Source organism: Oncorhynchus gorbuscha, linkage group LG08 (assembly GCF_021184085.1).
Source record: "Oncorhynchus gorbuscha isolate QuinsamMale2020 ecotype Even-year linkage group LG08, OgorEven_v1.0, whole genome shotgun sequence".
Lineage (NCBI taxonomy): Eukaryota > Metazoa > Chordata > Actinopteri > Salmoniformes > Salmonidae > Oncorhynchus > Oncorhynchus gorbuscha.
The window spans coordinates 4,883,869-4,910,155 of record NC_060180.1 but is presented as its reverse complement, the minus strand read 5'-3'; the positions used below and the strand labels follow the sequence as shown (position 1 = coordinate 4,910,155).

General features: G+C 42.3%; 1 protein-coding gene across 2 annotated transcripts; it reads right to left on the bottom strand.

The window, feature by feature from the left end:
• Window positions 1-3,293: 3,293 nt before the first annotated feature.
• On the bottom strand, window positions 3,294-25,020 carry LOC124041118 (annexin A11-like). 2 transcript variants are annotated; one of them, XM_046358322.1, is made up of 15 exons: window positions 24,873-25,020; window positions 21,691-21,995; window positions 20,893-20,981; window positions 20,032-20,376; window positions 19,671-19,758; window positions 16,536-16,630; window positions 13,259-13,372; window positions 12,914-13,004; window positions 12,709-12,788; window positions 12,539-12,595; window positions 12,246-12,339; window positions 11,766-11,861; window positions 4,989-5,047; window positions 4,633-4,755; window positions 3,294-4,382 (listed from the first exon to the last, which is right to left on the bottom strand). In XM_046358322.1, exons 2-15 carry the CDS (start codon window positions 21,983-21,985, stop codon window positions 4,323-4,325), a joined length of 1,686 nt encoding a protein of 561 aa, XP_046214278.1. In that variant the 5' UTR covers window positions 21,986-21,995; window positions 24,873-25,020; the 3' UTR covers window positions 3,294-4,322. The 2 variants fall into 2 exon arrangements, with proteins under 2 accessions (XP_046214278.1, XP_046214277.1); XM_046358321.1 differs by lacking the exon at window positions 24,873-25,020 and adding an exon at window positions 24,441-24,766.
• Between the last annotated feature and the right edge of the window lie 1,267 nt (window positions 25,021-26,287).

Below are 26,287 nucleotides of genomic sequence, written 5' to 3'. Positions count from 1 at the left end.
GGGTTTATATGTTGTGTTTCGTATTGGGGTTTGTATTATTTGGGATCGCGGCTGATTAGGGGTGTGGTATAGGCTTGGCTGCCTGAGGCGATTCTCAATTAGAGTCAGGTGCTTATCGTTGTCTCTGATTGGGAACCGTATTTAGGTAGCCTGACTTTGCTTTGTATTTTGTGGGTGTTTGTTCCTGTCTTTGTGTAGTATTCACCAGATAGGCTGTAATTAGTTTCACGTTTCGTTAGTTGTTTTCGTATTTCAGTTATTTCATGTACCGTCATATCTTTCATTAAAGTCATGATTCGGTCCGACTCTCTTCATTCAACAGACGAACGCCGTTACAACAACTCACTCAATGCATTGCTTTAGCCTATCATAAGGCAATCAGAAAACACTTCACTTAGTGTGGCTTTCCGGCAGACTAGACGGTATGTTGCATATTGCTGCCTTTCACAGTTTGGAATGTGCACAGCACATTTGTTCACAAAAAAAAGGGAAATAGGAAATAGGGAAAAAAGGAAATTGCACTGCCGTCTATACACACTGAGTGTACAAAACATTAAGAACACCTTCCTAATATGGCGCTGCACCACCCCCTTTGCCCTCAGAACAGCCTCAACACATCAGGGCATGGACTCCATAAGGTACTTATGCTGGCCCATGTTGACTCCAATGCTTCCCAAGGTTTTTTCTAGTTGGCTGGATGTCCTTTGGGTTGTGGACCATTCTTGATACTCACGTGAAACTGTTGAGTGTGAAAAACCCAGCAGTGGTGCAGGCAGTCCTTGACACACTCTAACCGGTGTGCCTGGCACCTACTACCATACCCCGTTCAAAGGCACATAAATATTTTGTCTTGCCCATTCACCCTCTGAATAGTACAAATACACAATCCATGTTTCAATTGTCTCAAGGTGTAAAAATCCTTCTTTAGCCTGTCTCCTTCCATTCATCTACACTGATTGAAGTGCATTTAACCCACCTATGACCAGTTTTTATCAAGAATTGATAGGGCTTCTCAGTTGTGTGTACTCTGTGGCAGTGGGGAGCAGTGCGAATTGTTCTTTACACAGTCGCGCATGATGAAGAGGCAGCAGAGTTCCTCAACGTAGGTAGCGGGCGTATAAAGCCCGACCAGCAAAAACAGCTTTATACCGGTTTGTTCTCCGGCAAATAAACCGTATAAAACGGATACTATGCGCGTAGAGCTTCTGGCACCCGGGTCTGCTCACATTTCAGATATAGCCTTGCGGAAGCTCGGCATCTGCATGTGATGTCTGTTAATTAAAAAATATATATATTTAGATTCTATACAAATAGTTATTATAGGGAGACCATCCTTCATGACAACTCCCTGTAGGCGAACGCGCACTTATCCTGCAGTTGCCTGTTGTTGTGCATGTGGCTGTTGTTGATGTTAAGGTCAGTCGCATGTATTTCCTCTTGTTAATAAAATAAGTGACATCAATAAAGATTCATAGATTTTACCTGGATTCATCTGGTCAGTCTATCATGGAAAAGGTTTGTAAACTCAGTGTATATGCAGACGGTATAATTACAATGTAGTTACACATGTAGCCTTTTTTATCAACAATTAATCCTGCCGGGGTCAAATTTTTGTGAGGGCTCCCGAGTGGCGCAGGGGTCTAAGGCACTGCATCTAAACGCATTTTTTCTTAACTTACTAGCCTAGTTAAATAAAGTTTTAATAAAAATGTTATAAATAAAAATACAACCAGTGAACACAATCTGAGAAATGTTCTGAACTTCAAGACATTACTGCCCTCTAGGGGCTAGAATGAAAATAACATATATGACAGGTTGAGATATTGTTGGATATTGTATCTTGTAAACATTATTCTAATCAAAAATACACCCAATTAACATTGATTACATGTATTGACTATTGGCCTCATGACTATCTGAACTCCAGTCCCAGTGTCTTCTGTATTGGAACAGGGTTTATAGACCAGTGTGAAGAAAAGGGTCAAAGATAAATTTAAATGAGTTTTACTTCATATTTATCATCTCCAGCATCACCCCAACATATGTGAAAACAGCACGTGTTTCCGATGACAACATCCAGTGTGTATCATGTGATTTCACTTAACTATGACCTTTAGTTACCTTTTGCCTACTCATAGTTGGATAATAAAATCAGCTGATGCACACCAGATGATGTCATCATAAACACTTATCTTCCTCTACCTTTTTGACTGCAAAACATGGAAACACACATTTTTTCGCATATGTTGATGTTGGGGTGTTGCTGGAGATGATGAATATGAAGTTGAGACATTTCCCTTCAAAGCCTGGATCCATTGTTGCTTTTCACATCAGTAGCCACCCCCCTGCTTATGTTGTGAGAGAGAATAGATAAGAGTTTGAACTACAAACATGGGGGACTGGCCCAGCCACAGGAAAGGTGTGTCTTTCTGATAAATCCGGGCCAGTGGAGTGAGAGGAAACGGAAGGTCTCTAACTGCTCCTACTGCCACCTGACTCAAACAAAGCAAACAACCAAAACCACTGACAAGTCACAAATAAATGACAGACGTTCTCCTATTCAGGTCAGTGTTGATATTGTTGCCTTCACAATGAATGTACAAAACATTAAGAACATCTTTCTAATACTGACTTTAACCCTTTCCCAGTTTAGCCCTCACAACAGCCTAAATTCTTCAGGGCATGGACTCTACAAGATGTCGAAAGCACAGGAATGCTGGCCCATGTTGACTCCAATGCTTCCCACAGTTGTCAAGTTGGCTGGATATCTTTTGGGTGGTGGACCGTTCTTGATACACACAGGAAACTGTTGAGCATAAAAAACCCTGCAGTGTTGCAGTTCTTGACACAAACCGGTGTGCCTGGCGCCTACTACCATAACCCGTTCAAAGGCACTTCAATCTTTTGTCTTGCACATTCACCCTCTGAATGGCACACATACACAATCCATGTCTCATGAGTCTCAAGACTTAAACATCCTTCTTTAACCTGTCTCCTCCCCTTCATCTACACTGATTGATGTGGATTTAACAAGTGACATCAATAAGGGATCATATCTTTCACCTGGTCAGTCTGTCATGTAAAGAGCAGGTGTTCTTAATTTTTTTGTATACTCAGTGTATAATTAAGTAAGCCTGCTAGCTACTTGCTAGCCATTGGTTGAAAATGTCAGGGGGCTGGGGTCATGACAGCAGCAGAAACAGGAAATAGTACTCTTTCTTGCCTCAAGACTAAAACACAGTATGACACAACACAACATTAGCATGGATGGAATTACTAGGGGAAACAGCAGCCGTGCTTCTCAACATTTATTTTCAGATGTAGTCATCATCAGAGCACCGTTACTGAATTGTGATGCAATGAGGTTTACGTTTGGAGTTATATTGACAGATACGCTCAAAGAAAAATACATTTCACTGTACTTGTGCACCATTAAAAACTTGAAACGTATGCTTGTAGCAAACAGCAGAAAACACATGAGTGAGTGTAAAGGAAAGTAAACAACAGTGATAGTGTACACACACCATATAAACACAATTATAAACTGGGCGGTTCAAGCCCCGAATGCAGATTGGCTGACAGACGTGGTATATCAGACCATATACCACGTGTATGACAAAACATTTATTTTCACTGCTCTAATTACATTGGTAACAAGTTTATAATAGCAATAAGGCACCTCAGGGGTTTGTGGTATATGGCCAATATATCATGGGCTGTATCCAGGTACTGCTTCAGAACATCCCTTAGCCGTGGTATATTGGCCATATATCACACCCACTCGGGCATTAACTGCTTAAATATAAACTGACCACTTTGGTATTTTAGCTGCTAATTATTCTTATCAGAGTAACGTATTCAACACGCTAAATCAATTAGTACTGAATTAACTTGTACAATTAGATACGCATAATATTGGCACAGGCTGGTTAAAATAAAATATATCTTTAAAAAATATATATATATTGATTTAAACTCCAAATCTAATCAATGTTGCACATTGTACCTTTAAGGGCATTTTCAGATAGACTAAGATATAATACCAATCAAAGGAAAACTTATTGAAAAATATATACTTTGTTGCTCATAAAAATATAGAAAAGGAACAGCTTTAGGACATGATGTTCTCATATCATAACATGTGACAACAGTTGCATTGAAAAAATGGATGGCATGGCATGCAGAACTGCTGATTGTGGTGCAGAGGAAGACAGTCAGAGAGAGTGGCAGAATGGCACATATTATGATAATGATTATATTATAGGCCAGTCAGTAAATGGATATAGTGTGGAGGAGATCCCGTAGAGAGCTGAGGGTTCCCTCTAGTCGCTCCCTCCACACAGCTTTAACAGCAGTTTCTTATAGTCCCCTGAGGTGTCTCCCTGTCATAGACAACAAAATCAACCACACAAACACATCAACAAACGAGAACATCATGCTAGAATACCTAACTTGCTCTATAACAGTAGCATTGTTGGAGGTTTGTGTGTGTGTGTGTGTGTGTGTGTGTGTGTGTGTGTGTGTGTGTGTGTGTGTGTGTGTGTGTGTGTGTGTGTGTGTGTGTGTGTGTGTGTGTGTGTGTGTGTGTGTGTGTGTGTGTGTGTGTGTGTGGTGAGGAGAACAGATACTTACAGAGATGTCTGTGTAGAGCGACTTGCCGTAGTTCTTGACGTATTCCTGACGGATATCCAGCATGTCCACCTCAGAACGCGTCACCATGATCCGAATCAAGGTTTTGTCTTTGGTCCCGGCCCCCTGTGAACACGAACACACAGGTCAGGCTGGATCTAAGAACTTATTTGAAGAGTACAATTATCAGAAGCAATTACAGTAATAACAATGTCATTTCATTGTAACTGGGAAAGTAGAAATGTAATGGACTTAATCAATGTGCACTTATCAGTCGTGAACATTTCTGTTGTACTGTGTGTATGTACAGTACGTCATAATCAGCCCAGACAGACAGACCGCAAGGGAGGGTGTCTTACCTTCATGGACTTGTAGAGTCTCTCTGCAAAGTAGGCGGGTGTGTTCTTAATACACTTGACTGGAACGCGGAGAGAGCAGAGGGTTAGAATGCCCAGCAAACCTTAGACCAGCCCCAACTACATGGAGGGAGGGACTGATAACAGCCCGATTACCAGTCTGTTAGTGCTAGCATGCCAACTCCTTGTCAGTCATTGCCATGGCTAACGTTTGGGTTGACGATGAAAGCGATGGAACTGGCAAGAGCACAAACAGATCCGAGGGGAGGGAAACTCTCAAACGAACCAAACATTTTAAAATGATAGGGAGGGAATCAACTGAAAATATTGTATATAAAGTACTATCTGAAACCTGAACTCGAGAGTTGAAGAAAACAAGAGAAAATATGACTGTAGTTTGAGCGGTGAAATACATTTTCAAACATCACATCAACCTGACTTCTGTATGGACGAACATGCGTAATGGAAGAAGCACACAACACGTCACACCACATCATCACAAGGGTGTAAGGTTGAGATATTCTCTTCATACACAGTCAGATAACAATGTCATCCAGTCAAATTAATCTAAAAGCATGTTACTGTACCATTAACCTGAGCAATGATAGCCAAGTGGGGAAAAACACAACAACAATTACTAATTCAGGCAGCAACAGTGTGGCAACACATATTGTTAAAGCATCTTCTATAACATCTTTCAACAATAACAATGAGTAAGTTATGGGTGTTAACCAATGATGTATATAAACCCTAGATTGCTGACGCTATGTATTGATCATTGAGAGGCTTTGAAGTCACTGGTCAGCCATATTGCCACTCCCCAGTAGGAGCAGTACTCCATAGGAATGAATGGAATTCTACAGTATTTCAATTAAATGTTTCAAGGACAAAATTGCATGTATTTATTTAAGTATTTCATTCTTGTAGTGGGGGCAGTAATGTTAGTAATCTGTAAAAATATATACTTGAATAAAACTGTTTCAAAATATTTTTAACTTACATAATATAATTTAAACGTATGCATGAATATTTTTTAAATGTTTATTTTGAATTTTTTTACCTTTATTTAACTAGGCAAGTCAGTTAAGAACAAATTCTTATTTACAATGACGGCCTACACCGGCCAAACCCGGACGACGCTGGACCAATTGTATGCCGCCCTATGGGATTCCCCATCACGGCCGGATGTGATGCAGCCTGGATTTGAACCAGGTACTGCAGTGACGCCTCTTGCACTTAGATGCAGTGTCTTAAGGCAGGGGTAGACAACTAGATTCAGCTGCAGGATGATTTTTGTCAGAGACGATGGTCGGGGGGGCAGAAGAGAATTATAAGAATTTGTACACTGCAAATTTCCCACAACTAAGCTCAAAAATAGATCATATTCAAATACAATAATTTCATACCTTGATTACAATGAGACATGTATCATGGCACCGTAGAAGATGGCTGATGTTTTAAGTGTTTTTATTTTAAAAAATAGTGTTATTTTTACAATTATTCTGTACATAATGTTGCTGCTATCGTCTCTTATGACTGAAAATAACTTCTGGACATCAGAATAGTGATTACTCACCACAAACTAGCAGAAGCTTTTTTTTGCCTTAACGAGTCCAACGAGCCCGACATGAAGGACATACTGCTTTCCTGGGAACAGGCCCAAATCCCCGTCATTTGCGTGAAGAGAAGACAGAGAAAAAGAGGACGGAGGTCGGGCTGCCCTCAGAGAATCCGTAGGCAATCGAATAATCCCCCATTACCTTCCGTTCTACTAGCTAACATGCAATCATTGGAAAATTAAATTGACGACCCAAAAGGAAGATTAAACTACTGTCACGCCCTGACCATATTTTGCTTTGTATGTTTTTAGGTTTTGTTTGGTCAGGGTGTGATCTGAGTGGGCATTCTATGTTAGATGTCTAGTTTGTCTGTTTCTGTGTTTGGCCTGATATGGTTCTCAATCAGAGGCAGGTGTTAGTCGTTGTCTCTGATTGGGAACCATATTTAGGTAGCCTGTTTTGTCATTGTGGGTTGTGGGTGATTGTCTATGTTAGTTGCTTGTGTCAACACATTTCGTATATAGCTTCACGATCGTTGTTCATTTATTGTTTTGTTCAGTTTACTTTGTTTTCATCATCCATTAAAATGATGCATTCACACCACACTGCGCTTTGGTCCGCTTCTTACGACGATCGTGACAACTACCAACTACTGTAATATCTTATGCTTCACGGAGTCGTGGCTGAATGACGGCATTATCAACATACAGCTGGTTGGTTATACGCTGTATCAGCAGGATAGAACAGCGGTGTCTGGTAAGACAAGGGGCGGCGGACTATGTATTTTTGTAAACAACAGCTGGTATCTAAGGAAGTCTCGAGGTTTTGCTCGCCTGAGGTAGAGTATCTCTTGATAAGCTGTAGACCACACTATCTACCTAGAGAGTTCTCATCATTTTTCATAGCTGTCAACATACCACCACAGACTGATGCTGGCACTAAGGCCGCACTCAATGAGCTGTATTTTGCCATAAGCAAACAGGAAAACACTCATTCAGAGGCGGCGCTTCTAGTGGCCATTGACTTTAATGCAGGGAAACTTAAATCCGTTTGACCAAATTGACCAAAATGTTAAATGTGCAAAACTCTAGACCACCTTTACTCCACACACAGAGATGCGTACAAAGAGCTCTCCCTCGCTCTCCATTTGGCAAATCTGACCATAATTCTATCCTCCTGATTCCTGCTAACAAGCAACAATTAAAGCAGGAAAGACCAGTGACTCGGTCAATTAAAAAAGTGGTCAGATGATGCAGAGGCTAAGCTACAGTTTTGCTAGCACATATTGAATATATTAATGGCATTGAGAAGTACACCAGATCAGTCATTGGCTTCATCAATAAGTGCATCGATGACGTCGTCCCCACAGTGACCGTACGTACATTACCCAACCATAATCCATGGATTACAGACAACATCCGCACTGAGCTAAAGGCTAGAGATGCCTTTTTCAAGGGGCGGGACTAACCCGGAAGCTTATAAGAAATCCCGCTATGCCCTCCGACAAACCATCAAACAGGCAAAGCGTTAATACAGGACTAAGATCGAATCGTACTACACCGGCTCCGACGCTCGTCTGATGTGGCAGGGCTTGCAAACCATTACAGACTACAAAGGGAAGCACAGCCGAGAGCAGCCGAGTGACACAAGCCTACCAGACGAGCTAAACTACTTCTATGCTCACTTTGAGGCAAATAACTCTGAAACATGCACAAGAGCACCAGCTGTTCCGGACGACTGTGTGATCACACTCTCCACAACCGATGTGAGTAAGACCTTTAAACAGGTCAACATTCACAAGGACACAGGGCCAGACGGATTACCAGGATGTGAGCTTACGCTGACCAACTGGCAAGTGTCTTCACTGACATTTTCAACCTCTCCTTGTCCGAGTCTGTAATACCAACATGTTTTAAGCAGACCACCATAGTCCCTGTGCCCAAGAATACTAAGGTAACCTGCCTAAATGACGACCAACCCGTAATACACACGTCAGTAGCCATGAAGTGCTTTGAAAGGCTGGTGTCATGGCTCACATCAACACCATCATCCCAGAAACCCAAGACCCACTCCAATTTGCATACCGCCTTAACAGATCCACAGATGATGCCATCTCTATTGCACTCCACACTTCCCTTTCACACCTGGACAAAAGGAACACCTATGTGAGAATGCTATTCATTGACTACAACTCAGCATTCAACACCATAGTGCCCTAAAAGCTCGTCACTAAGCTAAGGACCCTGGGACTAAACACCTCCCTCTGCAAATGGATCCTGGACTTCCTAACAGGTCGCCCAAGGTGGTAAGGGTAGATAACAACACATCCACCACGCTGATCCTCAACACTGTGGCCCCGAAGGGGTGTGTGCTCATCCCCTCCTGCACGGCCTGGCATGACTCCAACACCATCATTAAGTTTGCCGATGACACAACAGTGGTAGGCCTGATCACCGACAACGACAAGACAGCCTATAGGGAGGAGGTCAGAGACCTGGCCGTGTGGTGCAAGGACAACCTTCGCCCTCAACGTGATCAAGACAAAGGTTCTTAAGGTTCTACAGCTGCACCATCGAGAGCATCCTGACTGGTTGCATCACTGCCTGGTATGGCAACTGCTCGGCCTCTGACCGCAAGGCACTACAGAGGGTAGTGCGAACGGCCCAGCACATCACTGGGGCCAAGCTTCCTGCCATCCAGGACCTCTATACCAGGCGTTGTCAGAGGAAGGCCCTAACAATTGTCAAAGACTCCAGCCACCCAAGTCATAGACTGTTTTCACTGCTACCACACGGCAAGCGGTACCGGAGCGCCAAGTCTAGGTCCAAGAGGCTTCTAAACAGCTTCTACCCCCAAGCCATAAGACTCCTGAACATCTAATCAAATGGCCACCCAGACTATTTGCATTGCCCACCCCACCCCCTCTTTTACACCACTGCTACTCTCTGTTATTATCTATGCATTGTCACTTTAATAACTCATTTACATATTACCTCGACTAACTGGTTCCCCCACACATTGACTCTGTACCGGTACACCCTGTATATAGTCTCACTATTGTAATTTCACTGCTGATCTTTAATTACTTGTTCATTTTATTTCTTATTCTTATTTGTAATTTTTTTAACTGCATTGTTGGTTAGGGACTTGTAAGTAAGCATTTAACTGTTGTATTCAACTAATAACGACGAATATTTGATTTGACCCAATCACGTCTTTTTTTTCGTGGGAAGACTTGGGAACAGATTTGGGAACAGATTTCCTAAATTAAACACATTTTTTGCTGAATTTCTGGTGATTTTACAGTCTTTGACCAAAAAAAATCACTTGCCTGTATGAGTGAGAAAGTTACAGATGCACAAATATCATACCCATAAGACATGCTAACCTCTCACTATTACAATAACAGGGGAGGTTAGCATTTTTGGGTGGTATGATATTTATGCCACTTAACTTTCTCACTCACTTATTCACGATTCATTAAGGATTATCTGTAGTCATGGTAGCATCCACATTCATGTAGAAGTGTTGAGAAACATATTCAATTGTTATTTACAATAAAAGTGACAAAATGACACAATAAATGATTTACCATTAATTTCTATTGTGCACAAAATACTCTGAAACACAACCAAAACAAACAGCAAATGCATTTAACACGTTTGTAGAGTCCCAAACTCCATGTAATCCTTGCGTGCTAGGAATATGGGACTAAATAGTACATTTTTCACTACTTTAATACACATATAAGTGAATTTGTCCCTATACTTTTGATTCCCTAAAATTGGGGGACTACGTAAACAAAGTGCTGTAATTTCTAAACAGTTCACCCGATATGGATGAAAATGCCCCCAAATTAAAGCGGACAGGAACTTCATAGTCATTTTATCATTTCATATCCAAAGTGCTGGAGTAAAGGGCCAAAACAACAAAACATTTATCACTGTCCCAATACTTTTCAAGCTCATTGGTGTTAACACATTCAATAAATTTGGCCTCAACCCAATTGAGATGGCTTGAGATGGAAGGAAAAGCAGCCAACAAGTGGTCAGCATATGTGGGAACTCCTTCAAGAATGTTGGAAAAGCATTCCAGGTGAAGCTGGTTGAGAGAATGCCAAGAGTGTGCAAAGCTGTCGTCAAGACAAAGGGTGGCTACTTTGAAGAATCTCAAATATAAAAAAATATTTTGATTTGTTTAAAACTTTTTTGGTTACTACATGATTCCTTATGTGTTATTTCATAGTTTTGATGTCTTCACTATTTTTCTACAATGTAGAAAATAGTTTTGTTTAAAAATGAAAAACTCAAACTTTTGACTGGTACTGTAGGTGTGTGTGTGTGTGTGTGTGTGTGTGTGTGTGTGTGTGTGTGTGTGTGTGTGTGTGTGTGTGTGTGTGTGTGTGTGTGTGTGTGTGTGTGTGTGTGTGTGTGTGTGTGTGTGTGTGTGTGTGTGTGTGTGTGTACACATTTTACTATACCTGTGAGTGCCAGAAGTCACAAGAATAGTAAACCAACAAAAATTCTGAGAAGGAGGACATTTTGCCAGTCCTCACTTGTAAAAAGGCAATTTTAGGCTTCGGGGTTAATTATTATTATTTATATTTTACCCCCCTTTTCTCGATCTTGTCTCATCGCTGGAACTCCCCAACGGGCTCCGGAGGCGAAGGTCGAGTCACGCGTCCTCCGAAACATGACCTGCCAAACCGCACTTCTTAACACCTGCCCGCTTAACCCGGAAGCCAGCCGAAACACCGTTCACCTGATGACCGAGGTCAGCCTGCAGGTGTCCGGCGCACCACAAGGAGTCGCTAGAGTGCGATGAGCCAAGTAATGCACCCTCCGGCCAAACCCTCCCCTAACCCGGACGACGCTGGGCCAATTGTGCGGCACTCTATGGGACTCCCGATCATGGCCGGGTTGTGATGCAGCCTGGGATCGAACCCGGGTCTGTAGTGACACCTCTATCACTGCGATGCAATGCCTTAGACCGCTGCGCAACTCGGGAGGCCAAAATATGACTTTGAATGGGAATCAATTGTTGCTCCAAAAATGTCCTCACAAGTATAGTAAGACATAGTGTGTGGGTGGGTGGTGTGCGTTGTTATGGGTGCTATGTAGTGTTAATGTGCCTGTGTAGAAACGTGTAGGTGTGACACCAGATAGACCTGTATAGGCATGGCAGTGCATGTGTGTTTATTAACCAAAAGGTTTTTCCTTACCCACGGCCACCATTCCACTCTCCAGGTCTCCAGACATTTCTCTGTCAATGCTCTTCTCTAGGTCTCTGCCACACATCTGCTGATACTCATGGAACACTACACACACACACACACACACACACACACACACACACACACACACACACACACACACACACACACACACACACACACACACACACACACACACACACACACACACACACACACACACACACACACACACACACACACACACACACACACACACACACACACACACGGATAAGGTAGCGGCAAAGGTTCTAGCTACGAGTCAAGGTGAGCGGAGAGCACCAGCGGACTGACATTTCATATACCTTAAATTGATATGTCATATACATTAAATTTATATTTCATATACATGTAATTGATACTTTATATACATTTAATTTATATTTCATAGATATTTAACTTCTGTCGTCACAGTACCATTCCTCTACCCACAGTACCATTCCTCACCTGCTCTGAGGTGGGGTTTGCTCCTAGAACACAGGATGGCGTTGAACTTGGACTCATCAGTTCCCACCTTGTTCTCCCCAGCAGCATACAGAGCCTGGACAGAGAGCACACAATACACACATCTTTCAATGAGTAGGTAGAGATTTCTAATATGTTGTGTAGAGTCCAGGGTTTCCTGCCCAAATCACGTGGTCATGAAAACTCATGGCCCGACGTATGCTGAAGACATACTACAGTATGTAGATTAGACGTCACAAGGTTCGTAATAGATAAGAAATGGCAATACACGGTACCTGAGCATCTTGTTTAGCTACAGAGATGTCCACTGTCTCTCTTTCATCTCGATTACCCTGAGAGCACAAACACAATACATAATGAATCATCCATCTATATGTACTGTTCCTACATGTATATGCATTTAGAATGTATACACTATTCTATATCGATGGGCCATAGGCTGTACCTGGGCCAGAGAGATGAGGAGTCTACGGAAATGTCCTGAGGTGTCCCCACTGATGGCATCTTCCAGAGTCTTCTTATACTCTGAAATAACACACACAGTCCACTTCCACAATCCAATACAACAGAGGCGTGGTGTGTTTCTGAAAGGAAATATACAACTTCTTGGTTAACATTGTCTCCCTGAACAGGGTTTGTATGTAACTCACCTGTCTTGTAGACCTGGTTGAGCTCTTTGATCTCTGCATTGGAGCGAGAGGACAGGATCTCTATCAGACAGGCCTCGTCCGTCCCTGCGCCCTGTCAGAACATACAGCAGAGAATGGCTGGGAGATTATAACAGGGATATTATTATATACCAAGTATGATTTGTCTTTCTCTGTTCTTTAATTTAGTTTAGCTAGTTAATAACACAAAAATAACACAAAACAAAATATTACTCGTTTTCATGCACGCACGCACGCACGCACGCACGCACGCACACACACACACACACACACACACATGTTAAGAAGAGGGAATATGTCAGTGATTATAAAAACCCTTTTACAAACCTTAATGGCTTCCTTCAGTTCGTAGGCATCAAGCTGGGATGGAGTCTTCAACATGGCCAGCACCAGCTTCTCAAAGTTCCCTGACAGCTCGGACTTAAGATCCTTAACCAGATCCTGGGAAGGTAAGGGGATACAAGCTTGGTATAATTCAATGCTATCCGAGCAGTCTTTGAGTTGGGCCGGTGCTCAGCAATACAGCGAACAAGCCCCTTGAATTTTCTGACTTGAATACAGACACCGTAATTTTCTGTACTGCTTGAGAACTGGCTCTTCTTTTACAATATTGGTAGTAAGTCTATATAGTACAGTGCAGGGCTCTCCAACCCTGTTCCTGGAGAGCTACTGTTCTGTAGGTTTAACCTCCAACCCTGTTCCTGGAGAGCTACTGTTCTGTAGGTTTAACCTCCAACCCTGTTCCTGGATAGCTACCGTTCTGTAGGTTTAACCTCCAACCCTGTTCCTGGAGAGCTACTGTTCTGTAGGTTTAACCTCCAGCCCTGTTCCTGGATAGCTACCGTTCTGTAGGTTTAACCTCCAACCCTGTTCCTGGAGAGGTGCCGTTCTGTAGGTTTAACCTCCAACCCTGTTCCTGGAGAGCTACTGTTCTGTAGGTTTAACCTCCAGCCCTGTTCCTGGATAGCTACCGTTCTGTAGGTTTAACCTCCAACCCTGTTCCTGGAGAGCTACTGTTCTGTAGGTTTAACCTCCAACTCTGTTCCTGGAGAGCTACCGTTCTGTAGGTTTAACCTCCAACCCTGTTCCTGGAGAGCAACCGTTCTTTAGGTTTAACCTCCAACCCTGTCCCTGGAGAGCTACAGTTCTGTAGGTTTTTAACTCCAACCATGTTCCTAGAGAGCTACAGTTCTGTAGGTTTAGTCTCCAACCCTGTTCCTGGACAGCTACAGTTCTGTAGGTTTAACCTCCAACCCTGTCCCTGGAGAGCTACAGTTCTGTAGGTTTAACCTCCAACCCTGTTCCTGGAGAGCTACAGTTCTGTAGGTTTAACCTCCAACCCTGTTCCTGGAGAGCTACTGTCCAACTCTAATATAGCACAACTGATTATAATAATTAGCTGCTTGATAAGCTGAATCAGGTTAGTTACCACTGGGGTGGCAGTGAAATCCTCCAGGAGGCTGGCTCTCTAGGAACAGTGTTGGAGTGAAAACCACCAGGAGGCTGGCTCTCTAGGAACAGTGCTGGAGTGAAAACCACCAGGAGGCTGGCTCTCTAAGAACAGTGTTGGAGTGAAAACCACCAGGAGGCTGGCTCTCTAGGAACAGTGTTGGAGTGAAAACCACCAGGAGGCTGGCTCTCTAGGAACAGGGTTGGAGTGAAAACCACAAGGAGGCTGGCTCTCTAGGAACAGTGTTGGAGTGAAAACCACCAGGAGGCCCACAAGGAGGCTGGCTCTCTAGGAACAGTGTTGGAGTGAAAACCACCAGGAGGCTGGCTCTCTAGGAACAGTGTTGGAGTTGGAATTACAATCTCCAGGAGGGTGGCTCTCCAAGAACAGGGTTAGAGAGGCCAAATGAGTAGAGGTACTTATTTTAGTCCACTTCAAGTACTGATGTCATGTGTGTTCAACTGCTGTGCCATCTGTGTTCAACTGCTGTGCCATCTGTGTTCAACTGCTGTGCCATCTGTGTTCAACTGCTGTGCCATGTGTGTTCAACTGCTGTGCCATCTTTGTTCTGGGTATGTCTGTAGCTATTAAAGTCTGAGTGTATCAGATCCCTCAGCGAGTCATTTACTGGCAGAGCCAACAGCTGCTGTTTAGATATCACTGGCACACACTAGAGAATATACTCTGACTCTCACTTCAAGGCAACATATGCAGACCATTCTATGACACTGCAACAATTATTTTATTGTTCCCTAAAAACTTAATTAGATAAATAAGGTATCACATTTTTAAATGGGAGTGAGAGTCATGTCTATTCCATTCATATACCTTCCAAAAAAGAATGCACAAGAAAAAAATGATGGTCATAATCACTGTATTGTCTTTCTATAATAAGAAATAAGCTATAAGAACATGTATATTGTACTTACATAGTATAATATAGTATAATGTCAGTATGACTGTATTAGCTTGGATTGCGTCCTACCTGACAGGTCGCTCCTACCAGGTGGCGTGGCGAGAATCTGTCTCCTCACCACGCGCTCTCACCACTGGTGTCCCCCAGGGCTCTGTTCTAGGCCCTCTCCTATTCTCGCTATACACCAAGTCACTTGGCTCTGTCATAACCTCACATGGTCTCTCCTATCATTGCTATGCAGACGACACACAACTAATCTTCTCCTTTCCCCCTTCTGATGACCAGGTGGCGAATCGCATCTCTGCATGTCTGGCAGACATATCAGTGTGGATGACGGATCACCACCTCAAGCTGAACCTCGGCAAGATGGAGCTGCTCTTCCTCCCGGGGAAGGACTGCCCGTTCCATGATCTCGCCATCACGGTTGACAACTCCATTGTGTCCTCCTCCCAGAGCGCTAAGAACCTTGGCGTGATCCTGGACAACACCCTGTCGTTCTCAACCAACATCAAGGCGGTGGCCCGTTCCTGTAGGTTCATGCTCTACAACATCCGCAGAGTACGACCCTGCCTCACACAGGAAGCGGCGCAGGTCCTAATCCAGGCACTTGTCATCTCCCATCTGGATTACTGCAACTCGCTGTTGGCTGGGCTCCCTGCCTGTGCCATTAAACCCTTCAACTCATCCAGAACGCCGCAGCCCGTCTGGTGTTCAACCTTCCCAAGTTCTCTCACGTCACCCCGCTCCTCCGTTCTCTCCACTGGCTTCCAGTTGAAGCTCGCATCCTCTACAAGACCATGGTGCTTGCCTACGGAGCTGTGAGGGGAACGGCACCTCAGTACCTCCAGGCTCTGATCAGGCCCTACACCCAAACAAGGGCACTGCGTTCATCCACCTCTGGCCTGCTCGCCTCCCTACCACTGAGGAAGTACAGCTCCCGCTCAGCCCAGTCAAAACTGTTCGCTGCTCTGGCCCCCCAATGGTGGAACAAACTCCCTCACGACGCCAGGACAGCGGAGTCAATCACCACCTTCCGGAGACACCTGAAACCCCACCTCTTTAAGGAATACCTAGGATAGGATAAGTATTCCCTCTCACCCCCCCTTTAAGATTTAGATGCACTATTGTAAAGTGACTGTTCCACTGGATGTCATAAGGTGAATGCACCAATTTGTAAGTCGCTCTGGATAAGAGCGTCTGCTAAATGACTTAAATGTAAATGTAAATATGTTAGCTACCTTTCCGTAGGAGGTTTTGAAGGCCATGAGCATGGGGACACGCTGTCTGTTGGAGCGACTTCCTAGCAGGTCTATGATGGCCTGTTCATCAGTACCTGTAGGACAAGTCCACTGTCAGAACACATATTCAAACAGCCCATCCATTTCCCTTGGATTTAGAACATCATTTTTAAGTAGTGTATCTGAGCACACATTACCAGGTCCTTATACATAATTAAGTCATTCAAAGATCGATGATCATTAATAGAAGACAACTTAACTGCTAGTGTTTATTATACCTATGCAAACTGTTCAAATCTAGTGTGTATTGTATAAGGGACTGGCAAGGAGTTGTTTCAGGACAGGGCCTATTCTAACAGCTGGCCATTACGTATGCAATTTTTGTTTCTGGTTCCAATATTAGACTGGATCTAACTCACTCACTAGATCCCTATATAAGGGGCTAGGGGTTGTTTCTGAATGGGGTTTAACTGGCTGTGTACTTGCATCCTAAATAGTAGGCTGTTTGAGCATGCAAAAAAAACACGTTTTATAGTATGTATTTCAAAAAATTTGAGTATACTTTAAATGCCCAGATGTCATAGTAATTTCTGCTTTGACAACAGTTGATAATCAGATATGGGGATGTGCTCCCGAAATCAACCAATAATACAAAACAACGCAATCCCGCATTGCTCATTTTCACTATGAGAAAATAGAATGTTTTATAGTAAGTTCATTTTAGAAAATCGAGTATGGTTTAAATGTATTTATTTTACTTTACCTTTATTTAACTAGGCAAGTCAGTTAAGAACAAATTCTTATTTACAATGACGGCATACCCTGATGACCACGTAAAGCCCCCCGGCCAAACCCTCCCCTAACCCAAACAATGCTGGGACAATTGTGCGCCGCCCTATGGGACTCCCGATCACGGCCGGTTGTAATACAGCCGGGATCTAAGCCGGGTCTGCAGTGACGGCTCTTGCATTACGATGCAGTGCCTTAGACCGCTGCGCCACTCAGGATCCCTAAATGCCAGGATGGTATACTAATTTCTGAGCTTCATCAAGTAAAATGCAATGCACACTATTCCACAATGCATTGGAAGAGGTGGGCTGCGTGTGATAGGCCCTAGTTCTCTACAAGTGGCCAAAAAACTAAACTAGGCTACTTAAAACCCGTTCCTGCAGTGGAATGACCAAATCGCCCTTCTGTGATGTACAGTTTATAGTGTAATATTGGAATGCAAACTCAAAATGTAATACATCTCAACTCTATGTATGACATGGAAAGGGGTACCTAGTCAGTTGTACAATTGAATGCATTCAACTGAAATGTGTCTTCCGGGCCCATAACCACGTGTGTGAGGTGTAAACTTTTGTTTCAAAGGAGATTTGTTTAAGACTACCAAGAAACACTGAGTGACGCTGATTTAGACCATTGCATTAAAATGTTAATTGGGAAGATGCCGAATAGCGAAGCTGTCACGCCCTGACCGTAGATTGCTTTGTATGTTTCTATATTTTGTTTGGTCAGGGTGTGATGTGGGTGGGCATTCTATTTTTGTATGTCTAGGTTTTGTATTTCTATGTTTTGGCCAGGTATGGTTCTCAATCAGGGACAGCTGTCTATCGTTGTCTCTGATTGAGAACCATACTTAGGTAGCCTGTTTTCCCACTGTTAGTTGTGGGTGGTTATTTTCTGTTTAGTGTTGGTTGCACCTTGCAGAACTGTTTTGGCTAGTCCTATTTTCTATCTTAGTGGTCAGTATATTAAAGATGAACACGTACCCCGCTGCATTTTGGTCTGGTGATTCCTCTTCTTCCAATGAATGCTGTGACAGAAGCTTCTGAGGTTTTGTTCAACTGTAGGCTATGTAGTTTTTGTTCTTCTTAAAATGATTGCAAGTATTTTTTTGGTCTTGGTTTTTGTCAGAGCTTTTAAACTAAATACAAAACCATCTTTTGATTTCTGAATATGTCGGCACCGGGATTCGGGATGTGGCTGCGTTATTGATGTCATGTTAATGATGCCTTTTGATTTGAGCATATTAATTGTTTTAGTTTTGTAGGCTAGGCTACCTATTTAAAGCTGCAACATGTAACTTTTTGGGCGACCCAACCAAGTTAACATAGAAATGTGAGTTATAGATCTGTCTTTCGCATTGAAAGAAAGTCTAAGGAGGGTTCTTAAGTTTAGTTTTTGCGTCTTCTCCTTTCGGTTTTGTACACCAGCTTCAAACAGTTGAAAATACAATATTTTTGGTTATGGAAAATATATTTCACAGCGGTTTAGATGGTACAATGATTCTCTACACGGAGTGCTTGTTTTGTAACAAACTGAAATTAGGTGAAATTATTTAAATTTTAGCAACCAGGAAATGGCAGAGAGATTTCTGCATATTGAACCTTTAATGATTTAATTTATTGATCAAGCTTTAGCAGTCATTCTGATCTCCTTCCCTATGATCAGTGGTTTTATGTTGCTGTCCAGCGGTTCAGAATTTGCGATATACCCGACTGTCCACGTTTTCTTTGCAATAGCCTATTGATTACAACATTTGAAAAGTTTTGGTGTGAACTTGGCTATTTGATGTAATTTATATTTGTTACAGCACTTTGGTTTCGCGAATCACTTTTTCCTGTTTCTCCAGTTTTGCATTTCCAGTTTTGGGTATGTGGTAGATTCTGCCTATTAACTAATGAATATGTTACCATGAAACCAAATGATCTGTTTCTGTCTTTAGTCCTTTTTAGATAGCATAGATTGGCTATATGGTCTACAGTATAGTGTGAATAGTCTGACTATAACCAGCCTGAGTAGGCCTAAAACTACATTCCTATTATATTCAGGGTTTAGAGAAATTAATTGAATTGGAAATGAGATTATCAGGCTGGTTAATACGAGACCTGTCCAATGCATTTGGAAAATGCACCCGCACTCAGCCCTGCCCCACCTCGAGCCAGTTAGGAGTACATATTGTGCACTTTGAGCATGTGGTACACTAGTATGGGTATTCGGACACAGTCTCTCACTCGCTAGACCCCTATAGAAGGGTATAGGGGTTGTTTCTGAAGAGGGTCTAACTCACTCACTAGACCCCTATAGTGTATAAGGAGCTGTTTCTTGATTGGGCCTATGTAACCAACTCACCAAAGCCCTTCATGGCTTTCCTCAGAACCTCCACATCTCTCAGGGGGTCTGCTCCTGGATAATCCTTGATGCTTCCCCTGAATCCTCTCTGGAGGAACAGAGAAGAAGAGGGCATTTTCCAGATTGCTTTACCCTTTCGGTGTTAGCTGCCAGTAAAACTCCTGTCAAATCTCTAATCATTGATATATCAAGAAGAAACAGAAAACTATAGAAACATACCAATATTATTGCAGAACACTCAGATATCCAAATTGAAACCCATGGATGAAGTATGGACACTTAACAGGATGTATACCTGTCCTAAATAGTCTTTTGAAATACTATTGTCACAATTGGATAAAATCTTCCCAGTGTCTCTTACGTTGATGGCAGGAGCGACGGGCATGGCTCCACCTCCGTATCCTGGCATGGACGGGTTGGGCGACGGGGCACGAGGGTACCCTGGCATGGGCTGGTTAGGCGCTGGTCCTCCTCCGTAACCAGGCATGGAGGGGTTGGGTGAGGGTGCCTGTGGGTAGCCAGGCATGGGCTGGCCTGGGTAGCCCATACCTGGGCCTTGAGTCTGGGGCATCTGCCCACCTGGCTGTGGGTACAGGCCATGGGGCTGTTGGTTAGGGGCCTGGGGGGAATGTTGGGGGTACCCACCAGGGGTGAACATGGCAGGGTTGGGGTTAAAGCCCCCCATGGATGATGAGATCTGGTTGGCCTGTGATTGGAAGAGAAATGGGCATCCAATAAAAATTTGCACAGACAGTATGCTGATTGGTTTAAACTATTATGCACGAAAAGCTGTTTTGCAGATGATCAATCATGTATTATTGGTAATACAGCATCTGCTGTTGTGTTTTGATTACAAAGGAAATCAAAGAAAATGCAACATAAAGAAATTATACAAAACATGTAATTATGAAGGATTACAACAGTGAAAGAGGAGGTTGCAGAAAATTATAACATTTTTGAAGCAGTATCTTAGCTAATTACGAGCCATATTATTTTCGTCATGCAAGAGAGATTTTGAAGAAAAGTTAACAAGAAAGCTGCAACAGATTATTTTTTTATAAAAGTCTTACCAGTCAATAATTGGGTTGTGATTTCCAATATTGGCCATGCAATTCATGCTAACTGAAATATTTAACGCAATGATCTGAAGGGGGATGAAGTACAGGCATGTTGAGAATATTCTCTGTGTGATTTGATGGATGTATTTTCATGCCAAATTTACCATGCCTGGAAGATTGCCTGCGTTGAATCCAGGGTTGGACAGATTATCAACACCTATGGTGGGGAAACCAGCACCACCTCCCCAACTACCTGCAACAGGTGACATAGATGGGTGAATATGTCACTAAACAGTTTATGGCATATCACTGACAAACTGATATAGGGTTATTATTATAATAGTACGTATGTAGTATGTGATGTTTGCTATGATGTTGTGGCTGTATATGCTTTTAAACAATCAATCGATCAATTATGTTACCAAAAACAACATAGAAACAACATAGAAAGTGCTAAGATTTCATAGGAAGGTTTCAATAAATGTCTGGTGATTGTGCTAGGCCAGAGAGGTAAATACATTGACTCTGGAATGAGACACCAGGACTAGCAATGAACTGTTCACACTTGCCAATGTATGTGACTAACCTCAGCTTCTAGTCAGCAGATATGGAATGATTCTCAGGGCACACAGAATGGGAGGACTGTGTCAGACACTAGTTGGTCTGTGAGTGTTGTCTCTCAGCACAGCAGAGGTTGTTTAGAAAACACAACGCATGCACCACAACATTACATCTAAACCTCATGATGATCTCTGGCCCTGAGATACAGGATGACAGAAGGACTCAGTCTCTGAGTCTGTCCAGCAGTACCCTATTCTCTTTTCTTGACCATGTCTTTATGTTTCTGTCTGTCTGTGTCTCCCTTAGATTACATTACATTTCATATACCTTGTACCTGTAAGAAATACTGGACGTGTCTGCATATTTTAGGACAATCATGATCTGTTGAGCTGAGGCCTTACCTGCTGGGGGAATGGCTGGGTACCCTCCAGCTCCAGGCTGTGGAGGATAGCCACCAGCCTGAGGGGGGTAACCTCCAGCCTGAGAGGGGTAACCCCCTGCTTGAGGGGGATAGCCGCCTGCCTGAGGTGGGTATCCTCCAGCCTGGGGTGGGTAGCCTCCAGCTTGGGGTGGGTAGCCTCCGGCTTGGGGTGGGTAGCCTCCGGCTTGGGGTGGGTAGCCTCCAGCTTGGGGTGGGTAGCCTCCGGCTTGGGGTGGGTAGCCACCGGCTTGAGGAGGGTATCCTGGATAGCTCATGGTTTATGGTCTGAAATAAGGAAAAATATCAAAATATAAGGCCTGTTTAATGTGTAAATGCATTTTATAAAGCCAGGAGTTTTTCTGTTCCTGGTCAGGTCATGACAGGTACACCTCCTGCCTTACAGACACACAATATGCCAGTTGGACACACAGTCAGTGCCACTCATCTGTTTGTTGTAAAACAAAGTTTTATGACTCAAATTGTGGCGTGAACACACAGGTTGGTGTTGTGGTGTCCATAGCAACTACAGTGCTAGAAACACGCCCATATACACAGTGGGCCCCTCCACCCTCAATGAAGTTAAGCTGTGGAGGAGAAATAAGGCTGAATTCCTCAGGATGACCCAAGGTTTAAGGAATCTGGGTTCCCTAGACTGATGGCTTAATTGTTAACATGGACAATTTATGGGTTGGGTAATACTGTGTGAAATGGAACTACTATGTTCATGAAATGGAGTATTTTCCTGAAATCTAGCACAAAGAAATGCCACCTGGAAGAAGACATACATACAGTGTGTATCTCGAATAGTAATTGAGAAATAATTTATTAAAATGGGAGAATACCTATTTAAAGCCTTACTGTACACTGAAATACTACATTTCAAATGACCCAACCTTTGCTTTTGTTACTTTTGGTGTTGGCAGTACAACTGCTTGTTATTTGACAATGACTATGCTGCCTTGTGTGAAAAACCCATACTCCCATTTCATATGCCAACTTGTTCCATGCATGGCTCCATGTACATAATCCCTTCTCATAATTTGCATTTTAAGGACAGGGGAAAGAATGACAGACTGCTGCTGTATTTGAATAGGAACACAGTTCTACATCAGTGGCCTGTTCAGAAGGATGTAAGGTTAGGCTAGAACATGTTCAGATAGATATGTATAGTGTAGAACAGATATGATTCTCTCTCAGATTGAATAGGGAACATGTGAGAAATATGATATATATGATAATATACAATTTTTTTATCACTGACTACACCTCAGCAAAAAGTTAACTTTTAGACGATACAGTATAATATTTATGATGTAAAGACTTACTACACTGGTATTACACCGTCACCCCCTATTTAATGTACTGTGCATGCGTATAAGACTACAGCCTAAAGGCATCCATCCATTGATTCGGTTTACTCCTTGCAGAACTCGAGTAGACTTTCGCATATTACCTTAAAATACCTTAGCTTGAAAAACGAGAAAAAAGCTGCAATATTACTGTTTGTCCCTCTTGAGACGCTGTAGCCAGTAGACGTGAAGACGTCTTAGTTATGCAATATCTTCTTCTCAAGTGGAAAACTGCATGAAAACTAGTCGTCTGTCGTTGAATGACAAACACTTGAAGAATCCCCACTGTTGCCCAATCACGGACGAAGGGTCAATGGCAAAGATTTGTATAACTATAGCTAACTGGTTGAACGCGACCCGTGATTAACTTCAACCAGTTAACAAGTCGGAAATGTTCGAGTTTCCTAGTTCCGACAACCTCGTGAACGCGGCAGTAGACAAGCCTAAAAAAAATATGTGCTCGAACGTCACAAAATGTCGAAATAATAAATCGTACTGTTTTGACGGGAAAGCCAAAGTCCAAACAGGAATCAACCACGCTGTCGAAAAGAGTAAGACGTATGAATGATTCTCATCTAACCCATGTACAAAAGATTAATTTCAACACAATGTATTTCCCCTTCTATCTTTGTCCTGAGGCTTACAGATTTTAACTAACGTTAAGCATGTGTAATACTGGAGTGAAATTGTGACTGACGAAATCTCATCTACACAAAATAGCATTTAATTAGGAACCCTGCTCGGCCTACTCACTAAAGCCGATAAAGGCTATTACTGTATAATAACCAAACCTCAAATCAGTGGCAAATAGAGGCTAATTTAAGAACTAGCTATTGATAAATGTGAGGAACGGTACACATTTATAAAGGACTGTATAAATGTAAGTAGCCATTTGGGTTCCTTGTGTACACCAACCATGTTTGCTGTGCGGATGGGAGTGTTCAAGACAATACACATGATGGGTGTTGGCTGTTGAGGCCTTGAACTCATACAAAAATAGATAGTTTGAAAATAACTACCGAGTGACTCAAGTGTGTAAAGGCAGGCCTATCCAAAAGTTCAAACAACTATTTTGCTGTATGTAGTAGAACCCAAATAAAAATAAGTCTTACTTCCATACACATGATTGGCCTATTACACAATATTTGAAGAAATAAATAATTGTAGGCAGTTAAACATCCTTATTCTAAATGTCATTTTCGACATTGAATTAATGAGAGAATAGCCATAGGCCGCCGCTTTTACTAACGTTATCGGAATAGCCTTACACTGACTGCCTCTACACCAAATGACAGCACAGTAACTGTCAAAATAGACAGAAGCAAAATATTGTACATCAGTCAACATCGAACCAAGGTAAAAAATGTAAATATATCAGTACCTTTTTGTTCGACTTTCAGGCGCCAGCTAAACGTTAAATTCTGTATTTCCTCGTTGTAATTTTACGTTGTAAAGGTTTTCTGCACTAGGCCTACTAATCAGAAGAAGACAAGCCAATTTACCGAAGCTCTGGAAGACCGCCTTTCGAGTTGTCAGGCAAATTACGCAAACATAGTTTCAAATAGGTCTATAACGATAGGCCTAGAAGCTTAGCCTACGTTTATCATGTTCTCTGTGAGACATTTTGTTATTGCGTATCATATCCTTCGAGGAAGAAGGCTCGCTAGTAAATTAAATATTTCTGAGGAAAGCGACGTGTCAATAACACATCTACAAGAAACTTAGTCGCACACGATCGCTATTGGAAATGTTTGATCTGCAAGGCTAGGTCACATTTGATTTAACCGAAAAGTGCATTTTGTTTGCCACTTACTTTTGGTTCGCGAGACGCCTTGTCCTGGCTGCGCTGCGCTCTTTTTCAAGCTACAGCCACAGTATGTATATAAGGAAGGTGGGTGGGACTCATATTTTCCATTGAGAAACACCCATGGGCACACACCATACAGTAATTGACACACCACAGTCAGCACAGTGCTAACACTCGAGCACGATTGAGTGGACCAACGTATGACAGTGACATGTTAGGGAAAAAGTGACAAATGATGACAGAATTCACCTAGTCATAGGGAATATGGTGCAATCGATTGAGTATAGTTTATGGTTATCTATGCTAGCACAATGATACACTCTTAGGCTTACGTTTTTTTTTCTATTCAACTGGCAACTGTTAATTTGTCTTCAATAATTGCTGTTGATTTTTGTTCACAGGGTGTACTTTTAGACTTTACCCGGTCTACTAATACCAGTGGTGGAAAATGTACCCAATTGTCATACTTGAATAAAAGGACAGATACCTTAATAGAAAGTTACTCAAGTAAATGTTAAAGTCACCCAGTAAAATACTACTTGAGTAAAAGTCTAAAAGTATTTGGTTGTAAATATACTTAAGTATCAAAAGTACACGAAATTTCTAAAATATACTTAAGTATCAAACATAGAAGTAAAAGTATAAATAATTTCAAATTCCTTACATGAATTAAGCAAAGCAAACGGCACCATTTTCTTGTTTTTAAAATGTACGGATAGCCAGAGGCACACTCCAAAACTTCAGTATGATTTACAAAAGCTGCATTTATGTTTAGTGAGCCCGCCAGAACCTAAGGCAGAAGCGATGACCACGTGTTCTCCTGAAAAGTGCGTGAATTTCACAATTGTCATGTTTTGCTAAGCATTCAAAATGTAATGAGTACTTTGCGTTGTCAGAAAATATTTATGGAGTAAAAAGTACAATATTTTCTTTAGGAATGTAGTGAAGTAATAGTAAAATTTGTCTAAAATATAAATAGTTAAGTGAAGTACAGATACCCAAAAAAGCGACTTAAGTAGTACTTTTAAGTATTTTTACTTAAGTACTTTACACCACTGACTAATAACGTATCAATGGGTGTGTCTATGACATAATAATAATGACAGCCATGCTGGGATAGCTGCGTATTCACTTAATATATATATAATAATATATGCCATTTAGCAGACGTTTTTATCCAAAGCGACTTACAGTCATGTGTGCATACATTCTACGTATGGGTGGTCCCGGGAATCGAACCCACTACCCTGGCGTTACAAGCGCCATGCTCTACCAACTGAGCTACAGAAGGACCACACATTGAAACAAACTGAAGCAAACGGGCCGAAAGGGGGAGGGATCTACCTGAATTTGTCCAATAAGAAATCCTTGTTTTCGTTTTCGTTGCAAAACATTTTTTTACCAGGTGCACTAATGAATAT